The 26676-nt window shown below is 44.1% G+C and overlaps 13 protein-coding genes across 13 annotated transcripts; 7 read left to right on the forward strand and 6 right to left on the reverse strand.

The window, feature by feature from the left end:
• The first annotated feature begins 449 nt into the window (after nt 1-449).
• On the forward strand, nt 450-1266 carry BDB00DRAFT_115040 (uncharacterized protein). The gene has a single exon (XM_053116111.1). It carries the CDS (start codon nt 570-572, stop codon nt 1017-1019), a length of 450 nt encoding a protein of 149 aa, XP_052973737.1. The 5' UTR covers nt 450-569; the 3' UTR covers nt 1020-1266.
• Nucleotides 1267-2016: 750 nt separating this feature from the next.
• Nucleotides 2017-3909, forward strand: BDB00DRAFT_774372 (uncharacterized protein; the record flags this gene model as incomplete). Its single annotated transcript, XM_053120153.1, has 2 exons — nt 2017-2563; nt 2657-3909. The coding sequence occupies 2 exons, from the start codon at nt 2017-2019 to the stop codon at nt 3907-3909; spliced, it is 1800 nt and encodes a 599-aa protein (XP_052973738.1).
• Nucleotides 3878-6663, forward strand: BDB00DRAFT_853817 (uncharacterized protein). Its single transcript, XM_053125651.1, has 5 exons — nt 3878-4949; nt 5061-5187; nt 5251-5695; nt 5821-6246; nt 6336-6663. The coding sequence occupies exons 1-5, from the start codon at nt 4344-4346 to the stop codon at nt 6535-6537; spliced, it is 1806 nt and encodes a 601-aa protein (XP_052973739.1). The 5' UTR covers nt 3878-4343; the 3' UTR covers nt 6538-6663.
• BDB00DRAFT_853824 (uncharacterized protein) lies at nt 6664-8034 on the reverse strand. The gene is made up of 7 exons (XM_053125652.1): nt 7792-8034; nt 7514-7703; nt 7334-7421; nt 7192-7244; nt 7015-7123; nt 6856-6939; nt 6664-6787 (listed from the first exon to the last, which is right to left on the reverse strand). The coding sequence occupies exons 1-7, from the start codon at nt 7867-7869 to the stop codon at nt 6688-6690; spliced, it is 702 nt and encodes a 233-aa protein (XP_052973740.1). The 5' UTR covers nt 7870-8034; the 3' UTR covers nt 6664-6687.
• Nucleotides 8035-9893: 1859 nt separating this feature from the next.
• On the reverse strand, nt 9894-11921 carry BDB00DRAFT_892021 (uncharacterized protein; the record flags this gene model as incomplete). Its single annotated transcript, XM_053128483.1, has 6 exons — nt 9894-10521; nt 10625-10748; nt 11036-11226; nt 11301-11358; nt 11606-11789; nt 11918-11921. The coding sequence occupies 6 exons, from the start codon at nt 11919-11921 to the stop codon at nt 10351-10353; spliced, it is 732 nt and encodes a 243-aa protein (XP_052973741.1). The 3' UTR covers nt 9894-10350.
• Nucleotides 9896-10334, reverse strand: BDB00DRAFT_853826 (uncharacterized protein). Its single transcript, XM_053125653.1, has one exon. It carries the CDS (start codon nt 10146-10148, stop codon nt 9933-9935), a length of 216 nt encoding a protein of 71 aa, XP_052973742.1. The 5' UTR covers nt 10149-10334; the 3' UTR covers nt 9896-9932.
• Nucleotides 11922-12416: 495 nt separating the features above from the next.
• BDB00DRAFT_792640 (uncharacterized protein) lies at nt 12417-13674 on the forward strand (the record flags this gene model as incomplete). The annotated part of the gene is given in 6 exon segments (XM_053121141.1): nt 12417-12876; nt 12939-12993; nt 13007-13113; nt 13167-13217; nt 13350-13511; nt 13622-13674. The coding sequence occupies 6 exon segments, from the start codon at nt 12417-12419 to the stop codon at nt 13672-13674; spliced, it is 888 nt and encodes a 295-aa protein (XP_052973743.1).
• Nucleotides 13675-14059: 385 nt separating this feature from the next.
• On the forward strand, nt 14060-14575 carry BDB00DRAFT_885175 (uncharacterized protein; the record flags this gene model as incomplete). Its single annotated transcript, XM_053128393.1, has 1 exon — nt 14060-14575. The coding sequence occupies one exon, from the start codon at nt 14060-14062 to the stop codon at nt 14573-14575; it is 516 nt and encodes a 171-aa protein (XP_052973744.1).
• A 595-nt stretch (nt 14576-15170) lies between these two features.
• Nucleotides 15171-16466, forward strand: BDB00DRAFT_878507 (uncharacterized protein; the record flags this gene model as incomplete). The annotated part of the gene is made up of 6 exons (XM_053127735.1): nt 15171-15305; nt 15417-15596; nt 15687-15822; nt 15887-15933; nt 16008-16360; nt 16430-16466. The coding sequence occupies 6 exons, from the start codon at nt 15171-15173 to the stop codon at nt 16464-16466; spliced, it is 888 nt and encodes a 295-aa protein (XP_052973745.1).
• Nucleotides 16467-18594: 2128 nt separating this feature from the next.
• BDB00DRAFT_878508 (uncharacterized protein) lies at nt 18595-18938 on the forward strand (the record flags this gene model as incomplete). Its single annotated transcript, XM_053127736.1, has 2 exons — nt 18595-18768; nt 18867-18938. 2 exons carry the CDS (start codon nt 18595-18597, stop codon nt 18936-18938), a joined length of 246 nt encoding a protein of 81 aa, XP_052973746.1.
• An 884-nt stretch (nt 18939-19822) lies between these two features.
• BDB00DRAFT_853833 (uncharacterized protein) lies at nt 19823-21327 on the reverse strand. The gene is made up of 3 exons (XM_053125654.1): nt 21130-21327; nt 20603-21029; nt 19823-20503 (listed from the first exon to the last, which is right to left on the reverse strand). Exons 1-3 carry the CDS (start codon nt 21197-21199, stop codon nt 20179-20181), a joined length of 822 nt encoding a protein of 273 aa, XP_052973747.1. The 5' UTR covers nt 21200-21327; the 3' UTR covers nt 19823-20178.
• An 861-nt stretch (nt 21328-22188) lies between these two features.
• BDB00DRAFT_115205 (transcription factor S-II, central domain-containing protein) lies at nt 22189-24594 on the reverse strand. Its single transcript, XM_053116112.1, has 2 exons — nt 24461-24594; nt 22189-24392 (listed from the first exon to the last, which is right to left on the reverse strand). Exon 2 carries the CDS (start codon nt 24282-24284, stop codon nt 22305-22307), a length of 1980 nt encoding a protein of 659 aa, XP_052973748.1. The 5' UTR covers nt 24285-24392; nt 24461-24594; the 3' UTR covers nt 22189-22304.
• On the reverse strand, nt 24174-26617 carry BDB00DRAFT_853837 (uncharacterized protein). The gene is made up of 4 exons (XM_053125655.1): nt 25590-26617; nt 25353-25447; nt 24461-24543; nt 24174-24392 (listed from the first exon to the last, which is right to left on the reverse strand). The coding sequence occupies exons 1-4, from the start codon at nt 26578-26580 to the stop codon at nt 24281-24283; spliced, it is 1281 nt and encodes a 426-aa protein (XP_052973749.1). The 5' UTR covers nt 26581-26617; the 3' UTR covers nt 24174-24280.
• Nucleotides 26618-26676: the final 59 nt, after the last annotated feature.

Here is a 26676-nt window from a genome sequence, read left to right on the forward strand (position 1 = left end):
GATGATGTTTCTCCTATGTATGCACCGCTTTTTTTTTGCTTTTTCGCGATCTTCTCATAGCAGGTACTTTTAGAAAGAAATACCCATAAATCTGACATTTCTGCCCTGCCGTTTTTCATATAGATTAGCTCGGTCTATCCTTGAAATTGATGTGTAAAGGGGCTCACATATACAACTGAAACGTGACAAACACAGATCCATCAACATGCTATAAGCATGAGATTCACATATGCCCGCTACAAGATCGGACCTCTTCGCATTAACCATGGAGCAGACAAGACAGCAAAGTCCACGCTCTAAAAATATAGATTCCAGTAATGTGAGACCCACTTCTTCTCGAGGTTGTACCAAGGATAATGGTTTCTGCTAATACAAATATTGTAAAAAAACGCTTTTTCCCCCACGGATAACGTGTGACACATACACAACAGCGGAGTGTAACCATGAGAGCTAAACTTAGGAAGGCTGGTTTATTCTCTTCGTGCACCTTTCCTCTTCTCTTTCTCGTCCCTGTAGCCCGCCTTTTTCCAGTCCGCTACTTTTTAACATACTCCTGCAGGATCTCGCTCATGTTTGGTTCAAAACGACCAACGAGCGATGAAGAGCTCACCCTCTCTCGGAGACAAACCAGCAGGAGCTCAATGGAAGCTTTACGGAGCCATACCTTTCCAACCTCGTATAACAAAAGTGGCCAGCAGCAACAACAACAACACCGCAACCCGTTCATGACCAACGGATCGCACAACGCTACTGCCAATATGCCCTCGCTTTCACTTCATCGGATACGACGATTATTAAGCCATCGGCCAGCGTTCCTGTGGTGGGGCATTGCTTGCTGTTTCCTGCTATTCCTTTTACTACGGTTACCATCGTCGCCGCCACCATCGCAAAAACGGCGGTACGAAATCCTTTTCACCCACGACCTTGTTGAATACCAAGACACTAGTCAAATGACAGATTACGCTCTTCTTGATAAACTTCTTAAAAGTGATCAAGGTAGGTATAGCTTTGGAATATAAAGGGCAACACTTAATTAATTGAATTTGGTGTTTGGTCGGGGAGCAATAAAAACGCATATACGCCATGCTTACATACGGCATATCCTTTTATGTGTTTGTAAATTAATTTGCAGAACGACGTGAAAATACCCAATGGCATGTTCAATTTAACCGCCACGAACGTACGCCTAATTGGATTGCTAACGGCAAAGATCGAGCATCCGGATCGTTTTCAAAACAACTATTGCAACACAAAGTCCGGGGACACTCGTCATACGAATTGGAAAAGCTGGGCGAGTCAGCTCCACTGCATTTCAAAGACGAACATGCGCGCACGGTCCCTGTGACAGCCATCATTTACTACACCAGTAACGGACAACTTCACACTCAAATTGGATCCATTCTCGCACAAAGCGTTGTGCCTGAGGCATTATGGATCGTGTGCACACCAGACGTTCAAGCGGATGTTAAGAGCAAGACTGTGGCATTCAAAAACAACAAGCGTGTCAAGATCATGATTTGGGAGCCGGTCGAATGGCTACAAGTCGCATTACGCGTGTCGTCCGAATATCTGTGGATTGTCGATCAAGACATTGCGCCTGGAAAACGCTACCTCGAACGGTTATTACGATTATCCAACACAGAAGAGTATCGATCTACTTTTTTGGGCACACAGGCCGTGGTCTTCAAGCAACAACACCGGAATGCTCCTTTGGAATGCATTGCAGATATTGTTGAGGACGGAAGCTTACCAAGCGTGAGTCAAAGTGTGGATATGATATCGGATTTATGGTTATTACGGCGATCCTGGCTTTCAGCCGTTTCAGAGGACTCGAGCATAATCCAACACCAACAGCAGCAACAACCGGATCCACATTTGTTCGGGCATTCTGTCAGCCGCAGCCTTCGCATTCATGCAGATATACCCTCGGTCGTCATACCTACCGAATCTTTGGGCCATGATTATCAGATCAAACGACTCTCAGCAACTGGCACGGCGGAGGTGGCGAGAAAAAATATGTGCAGTGCAATTGAAGGGTATTTGAAAGAAACATGGGCAGTAGGAACTACGTGGCGCGAGTCCATAGCAGCTCCTGGAATTAAATCCTACGCTGCATCCACCAAGTCGCCCGTCACCTTTATCTTCGATGGGGCTCAGCATGTGGCCCAATTCATACCCCTTGTATGTGAATTCGATCGAACCGGGTTGACGGATATCCAAATTATTGCAACGGGCAAGCAGCGAGGATTGTCAGCAGCCGCGTTACTCGAATCCCTGCAGGAGAAGAATCCGGCATGTGCAGCAGGTGTTACTGTGCATGATTTGGATATTGGGTTCTCTTCTGCCGACACCTCCATTTTCCTAAATCAAGCTACGCATGCATTTGCCCACTTGTTTTCACTCATTGAGCCACGGGTTACTATCTATGTCGATCACAATGGTCCTGCAAAGAGAAGCATACAAGCCGCTGCCGAGCTTACCAAAACCGTCGCCATCGGGTTGCCTCCTCGGGATATCTTGCATGCATTGTGGATGGCTAATTTGCCTGCAGAATCACTATCCAGTAAGTCTCTCTTTATAATGTCTTACCTCGCTTAAACCTTATACGTTATAACTAACTCTCTCGCGTTTGCATATTGACTTTTGAACTATATAGAATGGAATGATTTTACTGTCAAATTGGTGATCATTACAGACCGGAAGCCGCAATCGCTCGCCCGATTAATTCGCTCAGCGGCCCGTGCACATTATTTTGGGGACACTGTTGACATGGCAATAGTGATGGAACAGTCCAGTGACCGTGTCACACAGGCCTTTGTCAATAACTTGCCTTGGCCACATGGCAACAAAGATCTGCGGCACCGAATAACCAAGGTGAATCGTATGCCTGTTTATGTGGAATCGTGGTATCCTGCAGACGATCACGAGTACGGCATTATTCTCGACGACAGTGTTGAACTTTCTGAAATGTTCTATGTATGGACCAAGTACGCGATCCTTCGGTACCGCTATGGACATGACCTGCCCGACGACGCCAAGGCCATGTTTGGTATCAGCTTATACTCGCCGCATATGCTGGAAAGTGATCCGAACGGCCGTCGACTGTTTGAGCCATCATCGGCTCTGGTTAGCAATGAGTATGACGCAGGATCACCTTATCTGATGCAAGCGAGCAATAGCTTTGGAGGCGCTGTGTATTTTCCAGAGCACTGGCGCGAATTCCACGACTTCATCACTGCACGTGTCACCGATATAAACAAGAAACAGCTCCAGAACGTTACGGTGCCTAATGCTCGCTCAAGCCAGTGGGTAAACTCCTGGAAGCGCTTCATGGACGAGCTTATCTTTATGCGGGCGTATGTCATGCTGTATCCAAACTTTGAAAACTACGTCAGTCTGTCGACAAGCCATCTTGAGCTAGGCAGCCATGTGATGGGCGACTACTCACAAGCTGCAGCATTGCTCCGAGTGCCCTTGTTGACGGGCGACCAGGAGCCATTGCAGCGCCAGCTTCCTGGCCACCAATTGCCAACGTGGTACAGTCTGCCTGTGCTCGATCTCTGGGGCAATGTCGAACCTATGAGTATCCTGCGGGAGCGTGGCATGGCACTGCAGCGCAGTGTGTCATCATGCACACCTTTGGGGCTGAAGGATCATCTACATGATCCAAGTGATCTGCTATGTCCATCTGCAAAGCTGGTTGCCGTTCCAGTCACATCAGAAGATGATCCCGTTCCTGATTTTGCAACCCGGGTCGTTACCGTATTTGTCGATGCGGAAGCTACACCCGATCCACAGCACGCCACCGCAGACGCCCAGAACACCGAGCAGACGATTGATGATGATGATAATGACGACGACGACAACAACAACAACGGAAGCAATAATGAAGAAGTCTTAAGAAACTAACCAAGCATTGGATCTCCTCAGACACCCCACATCACTTATTAACCACCACCTCTCAACATCCCACCACAACAGCAGTAATTATACACAAGCACATATTACACATATATACATATATACGCTAATGCAACGCACATCAATCACACCACACACACCCACACATACAGCAGGAAGGGAAAGAAGGCATTCGATCTCTCTTATCTTATATTGTAAACAAGCACGCGACTCCATTTTTATTTCTATTGCGATTTTATTTTTTTTGCCAGTTACAGATAGCGCTCCTCTAATGGTTATTTTTCTTTTTCAATGTGTACACCTCCTTTGGCAATTCCTCTTTACCGTTTTGCATACAAATAATATCAATCCAAAAAAAGGATTAATCGCATTTTCCCTTATCTCTCCATAGTATTTTGGAGAAGTGCTCCTTAGTAACTGCAATGGAGGATTCACATTCGCCATTGCAACAACAACAACCTCCACTTTCTTCTGTCACCGGCAGCATAACGGACGATAAGTCAGCAGCAGCCGAGGATCTGTCGCCCAGTCAACAACCCCCGCCTATCACCACCACCACAACAACAACGAGTGCCAAGCAAACAAGTGCACCACAAGCAACCACAACAAAAGCAACAGCCCCACAAGTGTCATTACTGCAACAACAACAACAACAACAACAAGGAGTAGGCGGCGGTGGTAGTGGTGGCAGTAGTAACAATCGTCGTCTAATGAACAAGTTCCCGACGCTGCATAATGACAATCAGCTCGGACGCGACTTGTTTGTCAATAACAACTTTGACCGGAACTTGACCGTCGAGAAGGCGCGTTTCGATGCCCCACAAACGCTGATTACTCCTTCTGATGAAGTGCCACCGCAACTATCCAATTATCCTCCTGACGAATCGCTGTTGTCTTCTTCGGCTGAGGGACGCTACCCAACGGTCTTTTCATCGTCTACTTCAACCAATGGTGGTGGCTCTGGATCGCCCATGATGCCAAGTTCTTCGTTGAGTCCATACTCCACTCTGACAGACCGCGGTTATGAGGTAATGGGAGAGAAATATAAAGAAGAAAAAAAAACACCTTACGAGAATACTTTTTTGGCGATTGCTGAAGGCGTTCTTTTTCCCTTTGCTCTCTCACTACCACCATTATAGACTGAACGAGGGAGTCGACGAACAACGAACAAAAAGCGAAAGCGACCTTCCATTCCAATGAATGGTACTGCAAGTCCAGCAGAAGTGTTCCATCGTAATCTTATTGACGCTGTATCAAACGTTGAAGGTATTGAATAAAAAAAACAAGAAGAGACGAAAGAATTAATTTATGTTAAATGCTTCTCATAAGATTCCGACGAAAATGAACGCTATGTATACCATACGTCGCATGGATACAATTCGGATTTGAACCATCACCCTTACTCGCATCGAGTGTATAGGTTGCCAAAGGCGCAAGATTTGGAAAATAGCCGTCGATGGCTAAGCGATTGGTTTCGTCCTGTCGCTGCTGCTGTAAATGGTCCTTCTCATAAACAAAGTCGGGATGAGGATGTGTCGTCGAATTATCGACCCAAGCTTCGTTATGTGATGGATTATCCCCATCGTTCCAAAAAAGAGTACTATGATAATTATCCAGACAAGCTGCGGCACTCGTCAAATAGACGAAATCGGCCCATGCAATACTACGGCGACGGTGGTGGAGGATATACGAGTGACGACGAGGAAGCAGCTGCACCTTTGCTCAGCAGGACGATGGCGGGCAGGCAGCAAAAATCACCAGACAGTGCATCATGGTAACGTCATATACATGATTATGAAACCTTGTTCAAGGAAAGAGAGAGAGGGGGTTAATCAAGTATTTCATGAAATGACTCATATACTGAATCATTCCATCGTCGTCCTTCGTCATCGTCATTAGCGGCCGAGTGTGTTTCAATATCACCCTGGGACTATTTGCTGCACTCATCTGCATATTCCTGCTAACTCTTTATCGGGCTACACCCTTGACCGATATGTCGGTCGAGTTGGGCAGAGTGTTGGCCAGTGACAAAGAACTCATCTTTGATCTACACGTCCATGCGAACAACTGGAACTGGTGGACTGTACATATCGCAGATGCCGATATCGGTGTGTTTGCATTCAGCCAAATCGTACCGCTCTCGGCACCACTGTCATCAAATATCACAACTGCAGCAGATCCAGTTCCCGAATACCTGGGAAACTTTTATCATTTTGACGAGCCGTTATCTTTCCCATCTACGTTTATCATCGACAAGCCAGCCAAAGCCATTTCGCAAATACGAATCAAAAACCCGGGTGGAGATAGGACCGGTAGTGAGAGATGGTACAAGAAGTCATTAGAATATCTTTATAAAGATTGACAGGTCCCTTGGGCATCAACTCATTGAATGTATGCATGAAATACAAAATTAGGTCTAGGATGATCCGCTATCCATATGGACTCGTCACGCGTGGTGTGCTCAAGTACGATCCCATATCATTTGTAGCCATCTACCCTCAATCTGCCGTCATTTGTAACGTTGTTCGAGTAGACCCAACAACAGGAACTGTTTCAGAAGATCCGGATCAAGGATATTGTTTAAAGGAGAGCAAGCATCAAATTCATCGTTTATAACTTTAGAAGATTTTCCCCACATCGTTATACCCGCCCCCAATTCAAAGCAACAATGAACAAAATTTCAGTCATCATGTCTCTTTCTCCGTACCACGGAAAGATGAAAAGCAATAGTGAAATAAACCTTTTTTTTTATTTTTTTTTTCCAATCTAAATCTCATTGAATGCCGTTTTGCCATCCTTCGTCAAGATTTCGATTATTTTCCCGCTTGTTAATGGGATTTCACCCGTTGAATAACCGTGCAATTGTCTATCGGATAAAAATATATTTTTAAGTCTCTTTTTTTTCTGTTCTCGGGATCAAAGTCAAACACTCACTTTGCTACTGTCTCAAGGGGTGTCCAAGACGAGAAATCAGCATCAGGCATGCCTTGTCTGTTGGCAGGGGTATCTAATGTAACACTGAGAGCAAAAAAAGGATGAATGTCTCTCATCGATTACTGCTATCTTACATCTCACTTGATGAACCAAACTTACGGGCAAATAGCAGTGACTTTTGCACCTTCGGGCAATCCACCATTAGGAGCTGCCAGATCTTGTACAAGATGATGAATTGCAGCCTTGGAGATGCCATAGCCGATCATGCCTGATGCATCAAAAAAAATCCCGGGTTTAAAATTTTGCCATTGTATTGCTTGAAGTTTATTACTTTACCTGGTGTTGGGTTTAGAGCGGCCAGCGCACCTGTCAAAACCAAAAGTCCGTTGCTAGAAAAGCCAGCACAATGGTCAGAGAGCGTGTTTTTGTTCCTTTATGCAAAAAGGGCTATGGTAATCAACATATTGATACGACATACTTATCCAAATGGCGTGCAGCCAAACGAGCAGCAATCAAAGACGAATGGACCGACTGCTTCAACATCAGATCACTGTTCTTGATAAAGTCTATTGGACTTTGTTAGAAAACCCTCTTCTTCTTTTGTTCTATGCTGCCCCCCCACCCATCAGTGCAATAAACTTTTTTTGCCAGCACTTACTCTTGCTCGCAGCACTGCCACCTGCCCATCCTCCGGCTACACAGAACAGGGCCTTTAACTTTTCTCCTTTGAGTGTCGCCTCCATGCTTTGATCCAGCTTTGCTGCTTGTTCCTGAAGCTCCTCGTTGGCGTTTACGAGTGCGTTGAACTGTGCTGCTTTATTCTCGACGAGATCAATGTTGGTCACGGCCTATCATGCGTATCCATTTATGAATTACCCACTGAATGAGATTTCCTGTTCACAGAATATGAAGCCCTTGAGAGATCTGAACACATACCCAACCACGTGCTTTGAAGTAGTCTACAAGAACCCTTCCGAGTGCACCAGCACCACCATAAACTGCAAGATGGCTCATGATTGAATTGTATGAAAGATCGTTTGACAGAGAAAGACACAAGCGCGACAACAATAGCTGCACACACTAAATTTGAAGCGTAGGACAGAGCGTGGGATTTTTCATTCACACTAAAATAATACGCGCGTGCGCGTGTGTGTCTATTTCTTCCTCCGAAGTTGCTGGCAGCCAGGCCGTACCCGTAGAGACCTAGCCAGTAAAATTTACAGAATAACTGCGGCATTGTTATTTACGCCAATAACAAAGGCGAAATAAAGTTTGTCCAATCAGGAATGAAGAATAACATTCAGCATTATACAAAGCTTGAGTGTGTCCCGCGGTATATATATGTTATAGCTGCTGGGAACCCTGGTGCAGGATGAATACTCGGGCTACTGCTGCTACAACCACTTTGACACGACACTGTCAAAAAGTACTTTTTTACGTTTGACATATCTACACGCAGTGAAGTATGTTTCCACTCAATTGTGCTCATTTAGTAATGTGATTGGTCAGAATGCTCCTGCATAAAGAACCTGCATCTGCACCTGGGAACAGGTGCAGATAACTTTCGCAAGTGCAGGTCGGCAACATTCCTATCCAAACATGGCAACAAGTAACACCAATACGTTGTACGAATTCCCTAAGCAGTTGACGTGAGTCGATGAAGAAAGAAGAAAGCGCCAAGGAGCAGTTAGACGAGACCAGTTGTACAAGTCTTGAACTGGATCTAAACTAGAAAACCTAGCAGTGAAAGACTTAAATATACGTGCGGCACACTCAAAGTTGCAGATGTTTTATGAAGTTTTATTGGTCAAAAAAATTCTTGCACTTGCACTTGCACTTGCAAATAGCTTTGACAAGTGCCTATTTATCTGTGCGCCAGTCATTAAATTGTTCAATCCTAAAGTAAAATCAGATATAAGGTGCTCATTAATTTGACATGTTTCCGCACTGGTAGGGCCTCTACTTACACAGTTTGCATGATACCAAGCATGATATAAGTCAGAGCTTCGATCGGACGGCCTCGACTTCATCGAACGTTATCGCAGGCTTGAGCAAAAGGCGACATGCATCAACGAACTTCATCCAGTGATTGAACTTGCGTTTTTCCAAACACCCTTGCAACAAAAATGGCGAATAAACGAGACACCAGCTTTTCCATTCAGCTGCCTTCATCCCTGAAAGGCCCCCGCTTATCCTGTCTGCTGAGAGCACATCGAGATCCACCGGCAAAACGAACCCTTCAACTGATTTCTTCATATCCCGAAGATCAGCTGCAGTTAGGTAACCCTCATCCTGCCAGAGCTCCAGCATTTTCTTGGTCGTACCATGGAGCAGGTTATGCATCGGATCGATGGCAGTGAAACGGACTGCATCAAAGTACTCCAAGCGTTACAACTTGGACCAACGCGTGCCATACTTGTGTTCAATATCGGCGCGATCCTTTTTTGAGGTCGCATTCTTCCATTCTGTTGCATGAACTGCCACATCGCTCACGCTACCGACATTTTGCCAGCGCCCTTCTTCGACGTCGAATCCACCAGCAAGGTTAACGCGATCCCTATTATCATCAACGATAAAGGTGCGGTTGCACTTGTAACAAGCTCGACGGCTGGTAGGAGCAGTAAATCCACATGTCTTGCGAGCGGCGGGTATATCACAGGCAGCCATGATTAACGCAGCTTTCGTAAGGATGCTCCAGCCGAGCGAGGAGACATACACTTCGATATCATCTCTAAACAGCAACGCTAACTCATTAACAAGGCATGACAAGTATTTGTTTAGCTCTGTCGTATGCGATGCGGTTGGGCCTGGCATGACACCGACGAGAATGGCCATGACATGTTCGATTTGAAGCTTATGAATTTCGGTCAGCATAATACAAACGTCCGGACTACTATAGCGATTAATCATGACAGGATCGCAAATAGTTACATACTCGATATGGCCTTCGCTTTCTCCTCCTTTTCCCTTACCTTTCGGCTATAGATCTGCATACTAGAAGGTGGGGATCGGATAAACCATGTAGGACAGATGTCCTTTATTTTTTGTATGAAAGATGTTTATTTAAATTAGGGGCTCTATGCCCTAATATTATTGGTGGAGTCAACATTAACAGATGATGATAGAAATGTGTATCGCGCTAATAGGGAGATAAGATGGTTCAAAGCTATAGTGTGATTCCAAGGTGTCTGATCTAAGACAGAATGCCAGTGTATGGCCCAAGTCGTTTGGAATATTAGTCCTATTTTTGCCATGTTGCGCGCACAGAAGCTGTCGGCTGAAGGAAAACGCATAAGAAGAGTATCCCATATATTGTCCAAAGTAACCGAAGGTGGGGCGTGTATGGTCCGCAACGCATCAAGCCAAAAGGTTGTCTTCAAAGGTGTAGGACAGATGTCTCAAAGTTTCGCAGATCGTCAATTTCCGTTTTTTTGAGTGTTTGGTGCAGGATTTGTGATGATTCGGTGATGCAGCAGCTGAGTCAGTTCGATTAGTTTAAAGAAGGACAATACTTTGTATCGATGTCGTATTGTTGTCCCAGCCTTCGTCATTGAGCAAATTGCCCGCAGCGATCCCAAGCAGCTTGTGGGAAACTGTGTCACCTTTGTTGCTTATGCCTTTTAAAACGACTCTTTCTTCTGCATTCGGTGCAGTTCCATTGATCCTCTATAAAATTAGAACGTGTTAGACGTATTGTGCATTAACTCCCTTGTTGTCGGTACAATGCATCAACGACCCAAGAGCAAACGATGAATATCACTGTACTTACGTATTTCATATACATTTTAATGACTGCGTCGCTTTCAGAATCCGGTTCAATACGTATATCACTGATATGCGCAGCAGGCGGCTCCTCGGCCTTATTGGAAAAGGGGAGAGGTTCCTTGAAGCAACTATATTAGCTTTTGCGACTTATCAAGAAAGTACTCGTTAAAGAATTAAAAAGGGATAATACAGAAAGACACTTACATCGTCACGGTGATCCAACCCTATCACTCTGTTGGCAAGATTTTTCACTGCATTTTTGTGCGCAGAAAAAAGAGTGAGTAACGTTTCCCGATGAAAGAAATGTTTGTTAAACTGTTCATGGACGCTATTATTCAAAAACCTAGAGTGAATACTCATGCCAAAATGACAATCACGGTGTTCCAGTATATATCGACATAGCTGGGTAACTTACTGTCTGTGCACGCCACTCAACGTTCTGAGATCGTGGCTATGACCACTCGCTGGTGGAAAAAAAGACTCAGAGCGACTGGAGCCGGTGCGTTCGGTGCCACGGAGTAACGTTGACACGGTTGCAGCTGCGGATGAACTACTTGAAGTGAGTGTTCGCAACGCGTCGATACGAAACCTTTGGCCGGTAGTGCGCTACACGAAAGATATATCAATAATGTCAACAGCGAACTATTTTATATTAGACTTAACACCGCTCTCGTCAGTACCACTGCGTCAACTTCTTCGTACACCTGTTCCCAGTCGTTCTCGCATATTTTACAGGGCCTATCAGCGGACGGGTAAAGAGCATCTCATCCTAACATGAGGACGAAGGACGAAATGTTCTTGGTTGTATTATTCTTAGCTAAAATTAATTTACTGTTTACAGTAAAATTAATTCTTAAGGATCGACACTCTTTGTTTAAGAAACCTTCTATAGTGAGAGGCAAAGGCATATTGCAAAGTCAGCAAATTCAAACATTGTGCGAGTTAACTTTGCATACGCATGCGACGAGCAGCAAGCGATCCTCACCTGAGTGATACTGTTGGTCTCAACTTTCGTAACTCATGAAGAAATCGGCTTCTCCATAAGCTATACAGTGTCTCTGGACTTGTAATGTTGCTTGCTGCAAAAAATTGAGCGATCACTTGACTGTGCTCTGCGACAAAGCCATCCGCAGTAGGTTTTCTCGTACTGGCAATGTAGTGTTTTAGCTCTGAGCACAGAAAGTGCTACAATTAGGGCGAAATATGTAGAGCAAACGAAATGACTTCCTGCACCTGAGCTGGGGTCGGGGTAGGGCGTTTTCTAAATTTCACGGATGAGTTTCACTGTTCGACATACGCATGTCGAGTATTTTCATAAGAAAAGAAGGAAAAGAACTTACACGTTTTTAAGCAACGGGGCTCGCCCCTCCAAAAAGAAAGCTTCCCGAAACCTGCGCCGGCATGTCAACGGTGCGTCTCACAACGTATGAGAAAGACTCTCGTCAATCCCATACTCATTGCACGGACTCGGCCGAAGCTTTATTGAACGTGACGTATAATAACATCACTGGAAATCAAGCAACATAAATGCCCTTTGCTCGGGCGTTGTGCTCCCAGTAGTAGCCTGACAAAAACAAAGGAGCGAACCAAAAAGGCCGGCCCCTTTGGGCAACAGAGCTGGAAAATGATTTAAGCAGATAGCAGTCTACCTAGACTGACAACGTACATTAAGGCGACGCACACACAAAGCAACTGCAGAAATGATGTGTTATATTTACAGTACTAAAGCAGCGATTCCTTTCTTTGTTCTGGCATTCATCCTTAAGCATGTAGCCTCTGTTAACGATGGAACAATTATGTACGATGATTTAATACCTTATGCTCCCACTAGCGGATTTGTGGTCACCCACTCCAATAACGTCGACATGATCGAAGAACATTGGAATACATGGTTCGATATGCACCTCACCGTACCGCCAGAAGGCTCAGCAGAGCCTCGTTTTGATATCGTACCGGAACGCGAAGAGCCGATCGTGCCAGTTGGTCCCGATGACGACGATCCAAGCAATGAAGGTGGAGGGCCTTTCGGGTTTCATCGCAGGGATTTCGACGTGGATGAATTTGACGAAGATGAAACAAACAAAGGTCATTGGAAAACACACATGCTCGGTGCTTATCCCTGTAAAGCTGCGGCAGAAGCAATGAAGCCTCATTGTACATATAGCTTGATCGTATACAACACGGTCATTGCTTATTACAAAAGAGCTCCTCTTGTAACGTTCTTGGGTAACTTATTCCCTGTCTTTTTTTCCGAATGTATGTCACTATGTATATTATGTATATAAGCTGATGGATACTAACCTATTATCTTTCTCTAGTCACTCCCGATTTGGTTGATGTCGACAGCATATATTGTTCAGGTGATCCTACAAAGTAACTTCGCAAGAACTGACGAGCTGGAGGCTTGTAAACTGCCAGGATGGACACAATACATATTCTTATACCGTATTGCCAAGATTGTCTTGCAAGTGTACATGAATCGTCGAATGGATGGTATCCAGCCGATTATGGATAGTATCAGTTACGCTTGTAATGATGCCTTAAAGACGGTGAACCGAGACTTCGGGTACTGTATCTCAATGGATTGAAATACAAAGGTAAGAACACTGAAAATAAACGAATGTATACACATATTCTAAATAATAGTCTCTAACCACGCAACGATAGCGACGAATTCATCTCTTCAAGTTAGATATGCAAAAATGTCGAAAGTATTTTTCACGGTGTAGTCGATAAGGTCGCGTTGGGACTTTCGTACATTCTTTTCGATTTCTCCCTTCCGAATTCTGTCCAGTCCCATAACGATGGTCGTTGGAAGGGGATATGTCGCGGATCTGTCTCTGGTGGATCCGTCGTGCTGCTGTGGAATGATTTGCCCAATTTCTTCATTGGTAAGTTGGCTTAAGTCTGCAAAGTTCATATAGTACCACGATGCGCGGCTTGAAAAAGTATAGAGAGTATCGTAAAGTAGAATTCAACCCACAACTGAATCCATTTGTAGGTGACCTTTGGGTCAGTTTTTATTTGCTAGGATTGTATGTAGCAATTTCCTGAATGAGGTTTTTATTTTGTAGGTCACGTGTCCGTGAAAAATTTAAAACGGCTGGGGCACTCCTGCTTTTCGGATTTTCCGATACATACATCAAAATGCGACATGGGAATTTGTTTCCTCCGGGCGTACGCATCCCGGGGTCTATACCACGCATACTTTCGTAATCCACTGGCAGTGTTTCGGATAAGAAGAGCAAAATCATGGATATTTGATTTAACTCCCCTCCATCCTTTGAAAAAGTATATAAGCAACCCATGGGACTGTTCCAAGGACCATCCTTCGTTGAATTCTCTCTCTACTACATCTTTAGTAGATACAATTTAAAAAAACACATATACACACATATCACATCCATAACTACAAAGTCAATCAAATCAATTTATCACCATGGACAGTTCCTACGGTAGCCCAGTTTCCTCCTTTATCGGCGACTCCTATGTCCGCTCTACCTGGATTGCCTTCTTTACCTTATGGGTCCTTTGGGGCTTAGCCTACATCTTCCGTCACGCCTTCCTCAGAGATGACGAGGTTGCTCCTACAGCAACGGATCCTGCGGCGGCGGGGACAGCAGCGAATGCAGATCCAGAAGCAGCCAACAAGTCATCAGGCTTTTTGTTCAAGGCGCGTTCTGGTTTTAACCGTCGTTTCCGCAACTTTTACAGTGTCCTGCGCGATTCCTTGCTCATGCTTCTGAGCGTGGTTGCCCTCAACACCCTTGGTGTCGGCTCTACACGCGCTGTGCTCATTCTGGCCTGGATCTTTGTCATCTTTACCATCCTGTACGCTATTGCCGACTTTATCTTTGAGCACCGTTTTATCCGCATCGGTTTCTCCACTATCTTGTACGCCATTGGCTTGGCCATTGGTGGCTCTGCCATTGCTCGTGGTTGGAAGCTGTATTAATCCAAACGAACAAACAATCGATTAATCAGTTAAAACAAACAGCGCTTCTGCCTGTTTCTTATACTATCCCACTTAATAGCGCAGCATAAAAAAAAGTACTTTATTCGTTGCATAACATCGTAGTAAAATTCTTAATCCTTATCTATAGAAATCGTCTTTTCCTTTGTAATTATCTTCTTTTAGTGGATCGTTTCTTCCTTCCACTCTTGTTAATAAACAAACATTCATCATCAATATCCAATCTACTGTTTCAAGCATGGATTATCTCAGTCCATTTTTATGCCGATCGGGGGACTGACGTAAAAAGACACTAAAATAAATGTGTCACACACGTAATGCAAACCCTCGCTATCTCTTTCACTTTCCCTTCTCTTTCACATCCTCCAACATGTTTGCTGCACGCTCTGCTGCCTCTGGCTCACTACGCTTCAGACCACTGGGAATGGCAAGTGATACTTGAAAATTCAAGGCTCTCTCGTGTAAATTTTGATATATAACTATAAAATCGTAGTCTGGTACTCGCGTGTGCTCGTATGGGACTACTACAAACCCCGGTGTTTCACGTAGCAACAGCAACTGGACTGTAACCGCATCCATGCTTGCAACCACGACAGCCGGCGCTTACTATTATTTCTCCAATAACTATTTAAACAAGACCCAAAATCGTGCTTTTGCGGATGCTGCAGAGGCTCCCAAAGCTTTTAGTCCAGAAGAGTTTCGTTCATTCACGGTAATAATCAAGGGATGAAAAAGAAAACTCGGGAGTAGACCACAAAAAAAAGTGCGAATGCCTGCGAATTCACATGGCGCTAAACTATATCTGTTATGTGTGTACATACAGCTCACCGAAGCCCACCCGTATAATCACAACACCAGCGTGTTTCGATTCAAGCTTCCATCCGATCAGCATGTTACAGGTCTTCACGTTGCCTCTTGCGTAATTACGCGATATCCCTTCAAGAAGAAAGATGGAAGTACGGGATATATCATTCGGCCATATACACCAACATCTCATGAAGAGGTATGCATCAATGCGGGTATATACGCTTTTTCGCGTTAGAAGGAACAAAACGATTGACATAATCATGTTGTACTGGATGACGATACATAGGAACAAGGGTTTGTAGAATTTATCATCAAGGATTACCCGCAAGGAAAAATGAGCAAGCACATTCATAGTTTGAATCCCGGTGACACATTGGAGATCAAGGGACCTATCCCAAAGTACAACTGGGATCAAGGCAAAGGTACTTTACATTGACAAACATATTCTACTGACGTATACTAAATTAAACAATCTCAAACTATCAGTCTCAGATGTGGGCATGATCGCAGGTGGTACTGGAATCACACCCATGGTAGGAAAATATGTAAAACACGAATTAAAAGAGGAATGTAAGTATGCTAACCGGGATATATCAAATTATTGTAGCTTCAAGTGATCCGCAAGATCTTTGACACAAATTCCAAAGATGACAAGACAAAGGTGACCTTGATTTTCACCAACCAAACAGAAGACGATATTTTGCTACGAGAAGAGCTGGATGGATACGCAAAGAAATATCCAAACCGTTTCAAGGTTGTTTATGGATTGGATCGTCCACCCGCCAAATGGGGAGGACACACTGGTTTTGTCAGCAAGGAGTTGATCAAGAAGAATCTGCCCGCGCCGTGCACGCCTGACTCGGTCATTTTCGTATGCGGTCCAGATCCAATGCTTGCTGCCGTGGCTGGTGCAAAGGCTCCTGATAAAAGCCAAGGCGAACTGGGTGGTGTTTTGAAAGAGTAAGTGGATGGGTTTAGGATAGGATATCAATCAGAAAGAAGCTGCTCACACTGATATTCTGATTTTAGATTGGGTTATGGACAAGACCATGTGTATAAATTCTAATCGAGCCCAGCATCGATTTCAGAAAATGATATAGAAATAAAGAACACATTCGCTTGTCTTGATCTGATTAGCTTTTTTAAGTATCAACTAAGACCTGAGCCAGATTTACAGTAAGGCGCGGAAAGATCTTTGTTTTCAATTGACTGTAGGCACATTACAGCTCTGTAAACTTATACCAGAAATAAATTGAAACACTCGTGCAATCCCCTCTTTGTTCTGAAATATCACCCATTACCATTGGTACTGCATATTTTTTTTTCCTGGCAATCACATAAAGCATCCGGCGCGCTAAGAATGGTGTCGTTATCTAAGTCTTTATTTGCTAGTGCAAGTGTTATAGCGGAAGAAGTATACATAATCTGATGCAACCGAAATTACAAAGATACATATCGTTAGAAGGTTGCATTTGAACAAGGAGATAGTTATTAGAGATTTTTTTAGCGCCAAGTAAACACAAAGAACTCCAGTAACAACAACAGCGGCAATGGCAGCAACTGCTAAAAGAAAGCCCCTCAAGCAATATCAACGACAATACGGTGGACTCCTGCATAGTTTCCGTCACTATAGAAGACTATTATCTTACGACAACCCCACATGTATCATAAATTTCAAATGTCCCAGATCAGATATAACATGCTGTGTATATGGGATTTAGCTTCCAGTTATATGAACTCCGTGTTATGTGTTCCTAGTATGTTTAAGCTATTGTATAACCAGAGTAGATCGCGTAGCATACATTTAGTTAACTGTGATAGAAAAGACAGAGATCATTAAACACAAACTACAATCGTTAACACCAAAAGTGAATGGGGTATATTACTGGTCACGTCTTCCACGGGCAAGCATTTTTTATGAACAATGAATGTGGCGTCAATGGCAGGCGTATGTACCATCGCCCACAGTCCGAGGAGCTCTAAGTGTCAGCACAAGACGCAGCTTCTAAAACACCTAGGCATCCCACAGGTTGCTGTGCTTTTTAAAAAAACCATGTCATATACACCTACTGGATGGTCCATCCAAAGAACGACAACATACGAAATCAGAAAATATCATACTGCCGAGTAGCTTGACAAAAATCCACAATGCCAAAGCTTGAATGATAATTATTATCCTTAAGAAAGAGATTAGAAAAAGGTCATATGTTTTGAACAAGAGAAGGAAAAAACCTAATAGTTTATATCGACACAAATCATGGCTAGCCGTTGTCTAGGATCACTATCGGCTTCCATAGCAGTCACCATGGATAATTAATGGCTCGTTTGAATGGAAGAAAAGTACAAGCAGATTTATGACAGTCAAGGAGACGCTAACATAAATTTCCACTTAAGCGAGTGTAGTAATGTTGTCGCTTATTATGCTTAAGGAACGCCCTATCATAGCATCCTGTCAGAAAGAAAAAGATACGTTCCAACACTGCGCATGTCAACTGCAACTTAAAGTGAAATGACGTTACTGTATTAGGTGCGACATACTGGCTTCTAATAAAAGCAGTATATGCTGAAGCACTTGCTTGTATGCCCTGATTATATGATACATGCTTTTTAAGTGCAATGATGATCGCCACTTATCCAAAACAAATTGGCCGCCGCACGAATCATTTGAGAACCGAGCCTACATAGGAACCAGCATAAATGACAATAATTTAGTAGGCAATACAATTTATAAGCGATCATCATGTATACAGTATTGGTCGTTCATTAGGATAGAAGTATGAATTGGTAATTTGGATACATATAAAAAATTTCGCTTATCCGTTTTAAGCAAATTTTAGATAGGCACTCTTCCTAATGGAAGCTAATATTTAGTTCGTTCTTTAAAAAATTGATAACCATGCCTTTAAATGATAGCTTGAAGCTAAAACAATATTACATGCAACATTCGTCCTTGCGGGGCCATCGTAACAATTCCCTCAGCAAATACATACAGGTGACATCTGGGAGAATCCTTTGTGCCACTTTGTTTGGAAGGTGGCTTGATATACCACCCGCCGCAGACTCGTTTCCGACCAGATCTGCTGGATACGTCTTCCGTTATCACGCTCGTCTCGCTGGGGGTGTAGAAAGGACTAGAATCGTGACAGCCGAATAATAACCACAGATCGACTCTGGTGGAGCTAACCAGCCACAACATGCCTCCAGGCAAAAGCCAGAATACAGAAGCATTTGAAAGGAGCAGTGTATTACTGGTGACGTACGTTGGCTGCCCTGTCGATGAAGATTATATGATCAAGTTGGGAAACGCGCCCCATCCGTTTCAACAGCGAGACAAGAAGAAGCGTCTTGGTCACTACTTGTATGCAGTTGTATACCTTTTACAATCAAGTGATCTCCTTGATTACATATAGCTTCCTCATACTTTTCAAAAAAACATCGCTATTATTCTTAACATAATTATTTTTAGATTACGGTTGCCTTTTTCAATACGTGCATTATAAATTGCTGCAGCGCAGCTGCATTGACATCCGGCTGTTGAAAAAAAGAAAATTTGTGCAACGTTTTATGGCAGGCCTTCTTCTCGTCGTTCTGGGAAAAAAAAGAGCTGGGTAGTAGCCCAGCAGCAAATATGTTATGATACACGGTAGTAATACGAGCCAATTTCCTGCATGTTGGCACTTGAGTGAAAATATCTTGGGATGTTTAAAAAAACAACTGCTAATAGTGCTTGGCACTGTAGAGAAATGCTGCATTCTTGTAACCTCAACAATAACAGCAACGAAGCACACTAGACGCCGCCACGGACCGATCTGGAATAGACTAGATTTTCTTCCTACATGTGCTGCATATTGGGCCAACATTCCGTTATGCACTTGCATACCTCTTGTTTAAAAGTGTTCGACAATAACTGCTGTGGGCGTAGTATGACGTGCAATGGTTGTTATTTGACTCTTGGAATACTCGCCCCACCCCTCCTCCTTCTTTCCATCCCCTTTTTCCGTTAGAAAAAGAAAAAAAGGTTTGCGCTCCCAATAATTCCAATCACTACAAGCTTGTTGCTCGCCTGTAGGATCTACAGTCGTACATAAAACTTAAAATCGCATCTCAGTTTAAACAAAAAACTTCGCACACATGAAAGCAATGACATACTTTCAAACCATATGTGAATTGAAGGGACTGGGAGAAATCTCGATGCGCGGCGTATGTAAAGAGAGAAAAAAAAGATTGGTATGATATTCAAGATCTACAAGTATTGTTATTACCAACATATTATATTAATGATCGCCAGTTAGAAATGAAAGAAGTAGCGTACAGTAACAATTAACCCTGCTTTCTATACTTTATCAATGTGCCAGAACCAGCCCCCCCTTAAAAATATTAAGTACCTGCAGCTCGCCAAAGAAAGCAAGTGCTCTCAAGGAGTCTCTTTGTCTTATACGTGTGGTCTTGTTTAATATATAGATATGATTAATATGTGTACATGAATTGGATGCTCGAGTTGTGTGTAAAGGGAGGGGACTGCTGTGTGATGTTGCTTTGATGTGGGGTAAACTTTTGAACAGAGCAAACAGCAGTTTCTGATATGCAGAAATGGTTGTTGTTGTTGTTGTTTGGGGTATACATTGCCCTTTTTGATTTCTAAGCTAATCTATATGCAAAAGATGAACTATAACCGACTCATCGAAGAAAACACTGAAACTGCTCGGCCCGCTAGCAGTTGTAACAACGAAAAGGTTCGAGTAAGTGAATATGGATGAAGGGGGGTGGTGGGGGCGGTATTACGTTCGTCGTCGGTTTCGTCGTTGACGTCGTCCAAATGTGAACTCTGGCATGGGGCGTGTGTCCAGATCCGGGCTCACGTTCGCAGATGCCTGGACCGCATCGATCCACAACACGGCACTTCGTTCGCTATCGCATCGCACTAGGAACTGCGGGCCGTTGTGGATCCGAATACGAAGAACATGACTGTATTTGCGGTAATCAGTCGCCATGCCGGCCTCGGCCTCTTGCATCGTATAACTCCAAACTGGCGTTTCATCTTGTTTCTTGGGCTCGCGTTTATAAGCTCTTATGGATGTTCCCCACAACATGACATAGAGATTTCTATTTAAGATCATAGTTTATAGCGTCAGAGAGGATATTTCTTGGAGTGGGGCTTTCAGCAGTAGCAGAACCGAAAATAAAAACCAACTTTCTACTTACTTCCAAGATCTTTTTTTAGCTACTTTGTCTTGACTCTCGCGTTCTTTTTTAACATGGACATGGCCGACGCGTGATACGGTGCATTCATACGGCGGTAATTCTTCGTTTTCCTCTTCTTCGTCGCTATCTTTGATTTCATCGTCTCGGTCTTCTTCTTCTTCACAGTACGGTCGTACGGCCCATGGGTGGCTCGGGTCACTGTAAGATGGAGGAGGAGGAGGACAAGTTATCGTAGATGATTCCGGTGATGGTAATAGTTGTTGGCCCTCTGTGTCACGGATAGTAGGGCATTCTGACTCCGGCTCGGGTGTATCGGATGACCATGCGGATGAAAGCGACCAGGTTGATTTAACGAGTCGTAGTTTGCCTACGAGAATCTGCGGCCATCGTGGCTCCGCTTTGCTTTGCTGTATAGCCAGTGCCGTTGCTATATTTATTATAAGAGAGTCAGTTCCCAACACTATTGTTTTTTCTTTTTCGTGCCAGCTTGCTGGTTTTCATTCTCTCTCTCTCTTAGTGGTGCCAACCTAGAGTGCGGCGTTGTATAACAGCAGTGCTGTTCGTCGTATCGGTAGGCTGTTGCGTGTCCACTAGCATTTTCCTGTGGATGTTGGCGTTGCAGAAGGTGGAGTAGGGAGGGGTATCGAGAAAGTCAGAGAAAAAGAGAAAGACGAGAAGGGAAAAAGAAGTGCAATCAAAATAGAAAGGAGAAATAAAAGTATTTGTACTGTGTTTGTGACAACAACCATTTAAGGTAAACCTATTACTCGCCTAAGGAACCATATGCTGGGTCGATCACACCCACACACCCACACACACCGCCGCATCTACAGCTGTGTGTGTGTCTCTAGTACACCCACACACAGGCTCCTTTCTCTTGTGCCACCCACACATCTGCCGTTTCTACTGCCAAGGGTTACTGCCGCTCCAGCCCAACCACTACTATCACATACGTCCGTCCGTTACATAACGCCTCGCCCACCATATATGGCATCCTGGTGACAGTAATAAATTACATACATGCCATGTAAAGCAGCCACAGCATGACAGATACTACTCACGCTCCCCCTCATTAGGATTGCATGTGGATTGTGCTGCTGCATGAGAAAAAAACATATATCGTCTTCTTTTAAAGAATGTTTATCCTGGATCTCTATAAAGCATATGCTTTTAACTTGTAGCCACAAAGAAAGACAACAACAACAACAATAATAATAATAATAACCAAGGAAATGGTTGGTTCCCCGGGCCAAGCCTTAAACGGGGGGAAAATGGAAACAACGTGTCCTTACTATGTACCATCAACTGCAACAAACACACACTAACGCCCGTTCCATTATCTACAAACAACCCCCACTCCCCAAACTTTTTCTAAGAGAAACATTTGTTATTTACGCATTTAATAATAATGAAGATGAAGATGATATACATGTGATAATACATAGATACGACGCACTAGACGAGCAGTAGTACTCATGTACCAGCGATTGACGTTGATGACAATAAAGTGTAATGTACTATAGGGGGTGATGATGATGATGTATAAAACAAAGAGCCAAAGTAACGGACAAAGAGGGGCGGGTCCGTAGCATTGACCTGATAGATTCTTTGATAAAAAAGAAGACACTGTCTTTTCTTTGTTTCCTCATGGAGCAGGGGGTTGATAGTACATGGTGGATCGATACTGGGGCATTCGATGTCGCTATTGTTGTTGTTGTTGTCGCTGCTGCTGTTGTGACGCGAATGAATACGTTGGCACTTGATAATGTTGTTGTTGTTGTGGCTGCTGATAATGATACTGATGTTGCTGAGCTGGTTGTTGTTGTTGATGATGCTGCGACACTATCGGCGGTCGTGGCAATGGTGAGGGAACTGCGGGTACTGCTGCGGGTACTAATGCAGGTGCCGGCACTACTGGTGGTGGTGCTGGTGGCCGTTCCTGATGCTTCTGAATAACCAATACGCCAAGGAACATGTCAGCATCACGCTGCGTTTCTTCGACGCGCACCACATACAAACAATCAGGCAACTGCTGGGTCTTGTATAACGGAATCAAATAAAAGTCCTTGACCTTGGTCTTGTTGTGTCCAACAACACCGAACCGTTTGCGAGAGTCAAAATATTTGATGAGCGTCTGTGCGTTCTTGTAGTTGTCGCCTGTTGTTGTTGTTGCCTCAATTTCCAGCAAGACAATCTCACGGCTGGTGGCGTATTGTGTTTGGGTCACATACTGCGTAACGCGATCGACAGGTATCCGCCCTTCGATCCACATGGTCGGTGAGAGCACTTCAGCCCATTCGGCTTCGCCCAAAGTCCGGCCTCCCACTTGTCGTGCACTTGCTTCAAATTCAGAGACTTGTGGCATATTGACTCGGCCTTGCCAGATGGTCGGCGGCTTGGGTGGTCCACTTGGCACAGCAGGTGGCGATGCTGGTGGCGGATTCGGAGGCGTAGTGGTTTTTGCTTCCATGTCATCATCACCAAACTCGGGTTGGTAGTCATCCTCGTCGCCTAGCAACTTTTCCATATCAATTTCCACCTTGCGCTTCTTGGGTCGATCGGCGCCATCCAAGGGGCTATTGCTCGTGCCGCGCTTACTGCTGCCTCCTGCATTATCGCCACTATCGTCTCGGCTACCAATGCCAATTTTCGACAAGATATCTTCAAATCGTTGATCATCCTCGCGCTGGTCACGGCTGACGGCAACAGGGGTGGTGGGTGTTTCGCTGAAGCTCGACTTGCGGCTCTCGGAGTCATCACCTCCGCCCAATGCATCAACACTTGATGATGCGCTTGCAGTATTGATCCAACGCGGGCCTTCTTGTCCATGGTGATAATGGTGGCGGTGCTGCTGTTGCTGGTTACTTTCCTCCTTGTCAGGCGTGCCAATCATGACAATGTCACCCTTGTGCGTCTTTTTGATAATAGGCACATTTGCGCGTTTCATGATGGAGTTCTTGATACTCTCTTGTCGCATGGACAGAGACTTGGATCTGAGTTCGGGATTCGCCATGTCTTCCGATGACATTTTGATGAGTTCAATGGGCGTCAGTTCGCCGGTCACGACACGGAGCTGAAACACTTTGTTGGCTTTGTCTTTGAGATTGTAAAGCAATGACCGAAACTTGTTCTTGTATTGGACGCCGGCGCGTTTTGTTGCGGGATCTTTGAGTTCCTTGAACATGACTTGTTCAATCGCGTTAGCCAGTTGATCGGCCATGACTTGAGGTGACGGCTCTTCTTGTTGTTGTTGTTGTTGTTGCTCAGCACCATCATGACCACCAGCAGTAGTTGTTGTACCAGTAGTGGCAGCAGAAGAAGGAGAAGAGGCACTGGAAGTAACGTGTTCAGAAGCAGCAAAGAGACCTGGATCTTTATCTGATGCACTTTCAATAATAGTCTTGAGGATCGTAGACATATTTTTAACTACATTTTTACGAATCGGATCATCTTCAGGAGCAACAGCAGATGTTCCTTGTTGTTTCTGTGATTGTTTGGACGATGGTGGTGGTGATGATTTTGGTTGTTGTTTGATAATAGCCTTTTTGTTATCCGTTGAAGTCGAGGAAGATGATGATGATGAGGAGGAGGAGGAGGTCGTTGATGTGGTGCGCGAGCGTCGTTCATTGGGAGGAGATGGAGACTTGGTCGGCACATAATCACTGTCTCCAGGCTTTCTCATAGAATCTTGTGCGGCACAAACATCGCTGCAATATGAATCGGCTCGTGTTCTGTTTTTGCATGTTGATAATAAACACTTTTTTGCTCGTATTTGTCGTGTAGCATATGGCTATATATATGTACAAATGTTGTCAGTCCATTCGCTCCTTGTTTATAACGAAGACGATGCAAACTTACCCTTCCTGTGGTTGTGGTTGTGGTCGTAGTCGACTGTTGATCCTTGACCGTCGATTGCTCCTCGTTGGGCGTGTCTTCTGCAACTAAGTAAACAAGAAGAAAATGTACATATGCATAAGCATGCGCATGTGAGAATGATGAGACATCAGATCATCATATACAAAGTAACAATCGTCATATTGCTGGTAGTCCTTCTTTTCATAAGGGCAGGAACGGACGCTTTTGTTACCATGCTGAAAAACATTTGAGAAATAAGAACGACATTTGAGGGGTTGTATGTAAAACTTTTTGATATCATAAAAATGGATAAATGAAGAAAGAAAAAGATGCAAGTGATAAGCAAAAGGAAACGCTGTAGAATCAAGCATATACTCCTCTTAGCCTTGCAGTGGTAGAAAGTAGTAGTAGTAGTACATGATATATGGTCAATAGATAAGAAAGGTGAATGAGAGAAAGTGAACTGAGTAAATCCATGTTTTTCTTTTACCGCCACTTGACGCAATCACGCTAGTGTACGGTAAGAGTTGCTCGAACAATATAAATGGACCACTGCTCTTCGCTTTCTCTGTTTCACACACAGGCTTTAGGAGATACTAGTAGCGAAAACGTTCTCTTTTCTGTTGTATTTTTGGAAAGCGAGATAGGGGAGTAGGGCGGGGGGGAAGGATAGAATAAAGAAAAAAGGGATTGTTGATAGCAATAATAATCTAATCCAACAAATATGGCAATAAAAGAAAAAAAGACGAATAGATGGAGAAAAAAAACCCCAATAGCGCTATGACACCATTCACATTTCCTTCCTTACATAGAGAACGCACGCACGCACGCCTATGTAAGGCTACCAGCAATACGACAACACAAGGAAGAATATAATAATAGGATAGTGACGTACCTGACTTGTCCTGTTTATCTTCACAATTCTTACAAACCCATGTTTCGATATCCTCTGCCTCATCAGGATCGAGGTCCACGCAAGCACAGTGAAACCTTAAAATAAAAAACCACACACACATATATGCAGTTAGTGTTTACTGGCTTTCATCATGCACTCAACAAGCTTTTTCTTTCTACTTTCCCTCCCTTGTCACTAACCAATCCGTGCATTGGTCACATTGAACCATCGGCTCACCCGTGTAAGGTTGTTGACATATACAATAAAGCCTTTTGCCCTTTGTTTTCTTCTTTGGCGTTTCCGTTGTAGTAGTAGTTGTTGTTGTAGGATTGCTGGAGGGCTCCTCGTTAGCCGGCTTGTTGCTGACCGTAGTTCGCAGTCTCAGAGACGACCGTGTCTTCATCCTTCCCGTATCCACTTCTTCTTGTTCTTTCGCCTCTGGTAATTCAACATTTGTGGCCGATTTATCGCTATTATCTTCATTATTATTATTTTTCATCGTATCGTTGTCGGTAGCGATGGTAGTAGTAGTAGTAGTAGTAGTAGCCGCAGCAGTAATAGTTGGTACGGGTGACGCTGTTGACGATGCAAGAAGCAAAGGTGGCTGTTGTAAAAGCATCTGTTGTGGTGGAATATAGTGCTGTTGTTGCGATACGTTTGCAGGTGCACTCGAAGCATCAGTGTTGGCTAATGGTACAACTGCACCTGCTGCTGCTGCTGCTGCTGCTGCTTCTTGTTGGTTTTCATTCATGAATGCTGTCAGTGCTGCAGTGTTCATATCTGAAGCTGCAAAAACAGATGCCCAACTTGCGCTGTCCAGTGGAAAATAAAATGGTTGATTGGGGTCGCCCATTGTGGCTGCTGCTGCTGCTGCAGAAGTGGTAGCGCCAGTGGCTGCATTAACGACGCCATTGTCGTTGTTATTGGTATTGTGGGTGATGGGGGCATGCTCAGGTGCCAAGCTACCGTCTGAACCTGTCATATTCCAGGTAGATACTGTCGCAACCGCACCATTCTCTTGTGCTGATAGAGTGCTATTATTATCTTCTGTTGCTGCTGTCGCCGCTATTGTAATAGCGTTTTCACCGTTCGTCATTAGGGTTGCTGTTGAATTTGGGTGTTGTCCTGACTGAGACTTGATTGATTCTCCTTGTTGCTGAAGTAAACCTCCTTCTTCGTGCTGATCGCGTAAATCGAGAAACTCGTCAAAGCTACTGTGAATGTCCATGGGAAAAGATAAAAAGTAAAAAAATATGTTATACCGGTTCAGAACCCGCAGCAAACAAAACCAGCGTGACGCGGGAATTTTTAAAGACGTATTTTC

Source organism: Zychaea mexicana (genome assembly GCF_025766255.1).
Source record: "Zychaea mexicana strain RSA 1403 chromosome Unknown BDB00scaffold_138, whole genome shotgun sequence".
Lineage (NCBI taxonomy): Eukaryota > Fungi > Mucoromycota > Mucoromycetes > Mucorales > Lichtheimiaceae > Zychaea > Zychaea mexicana.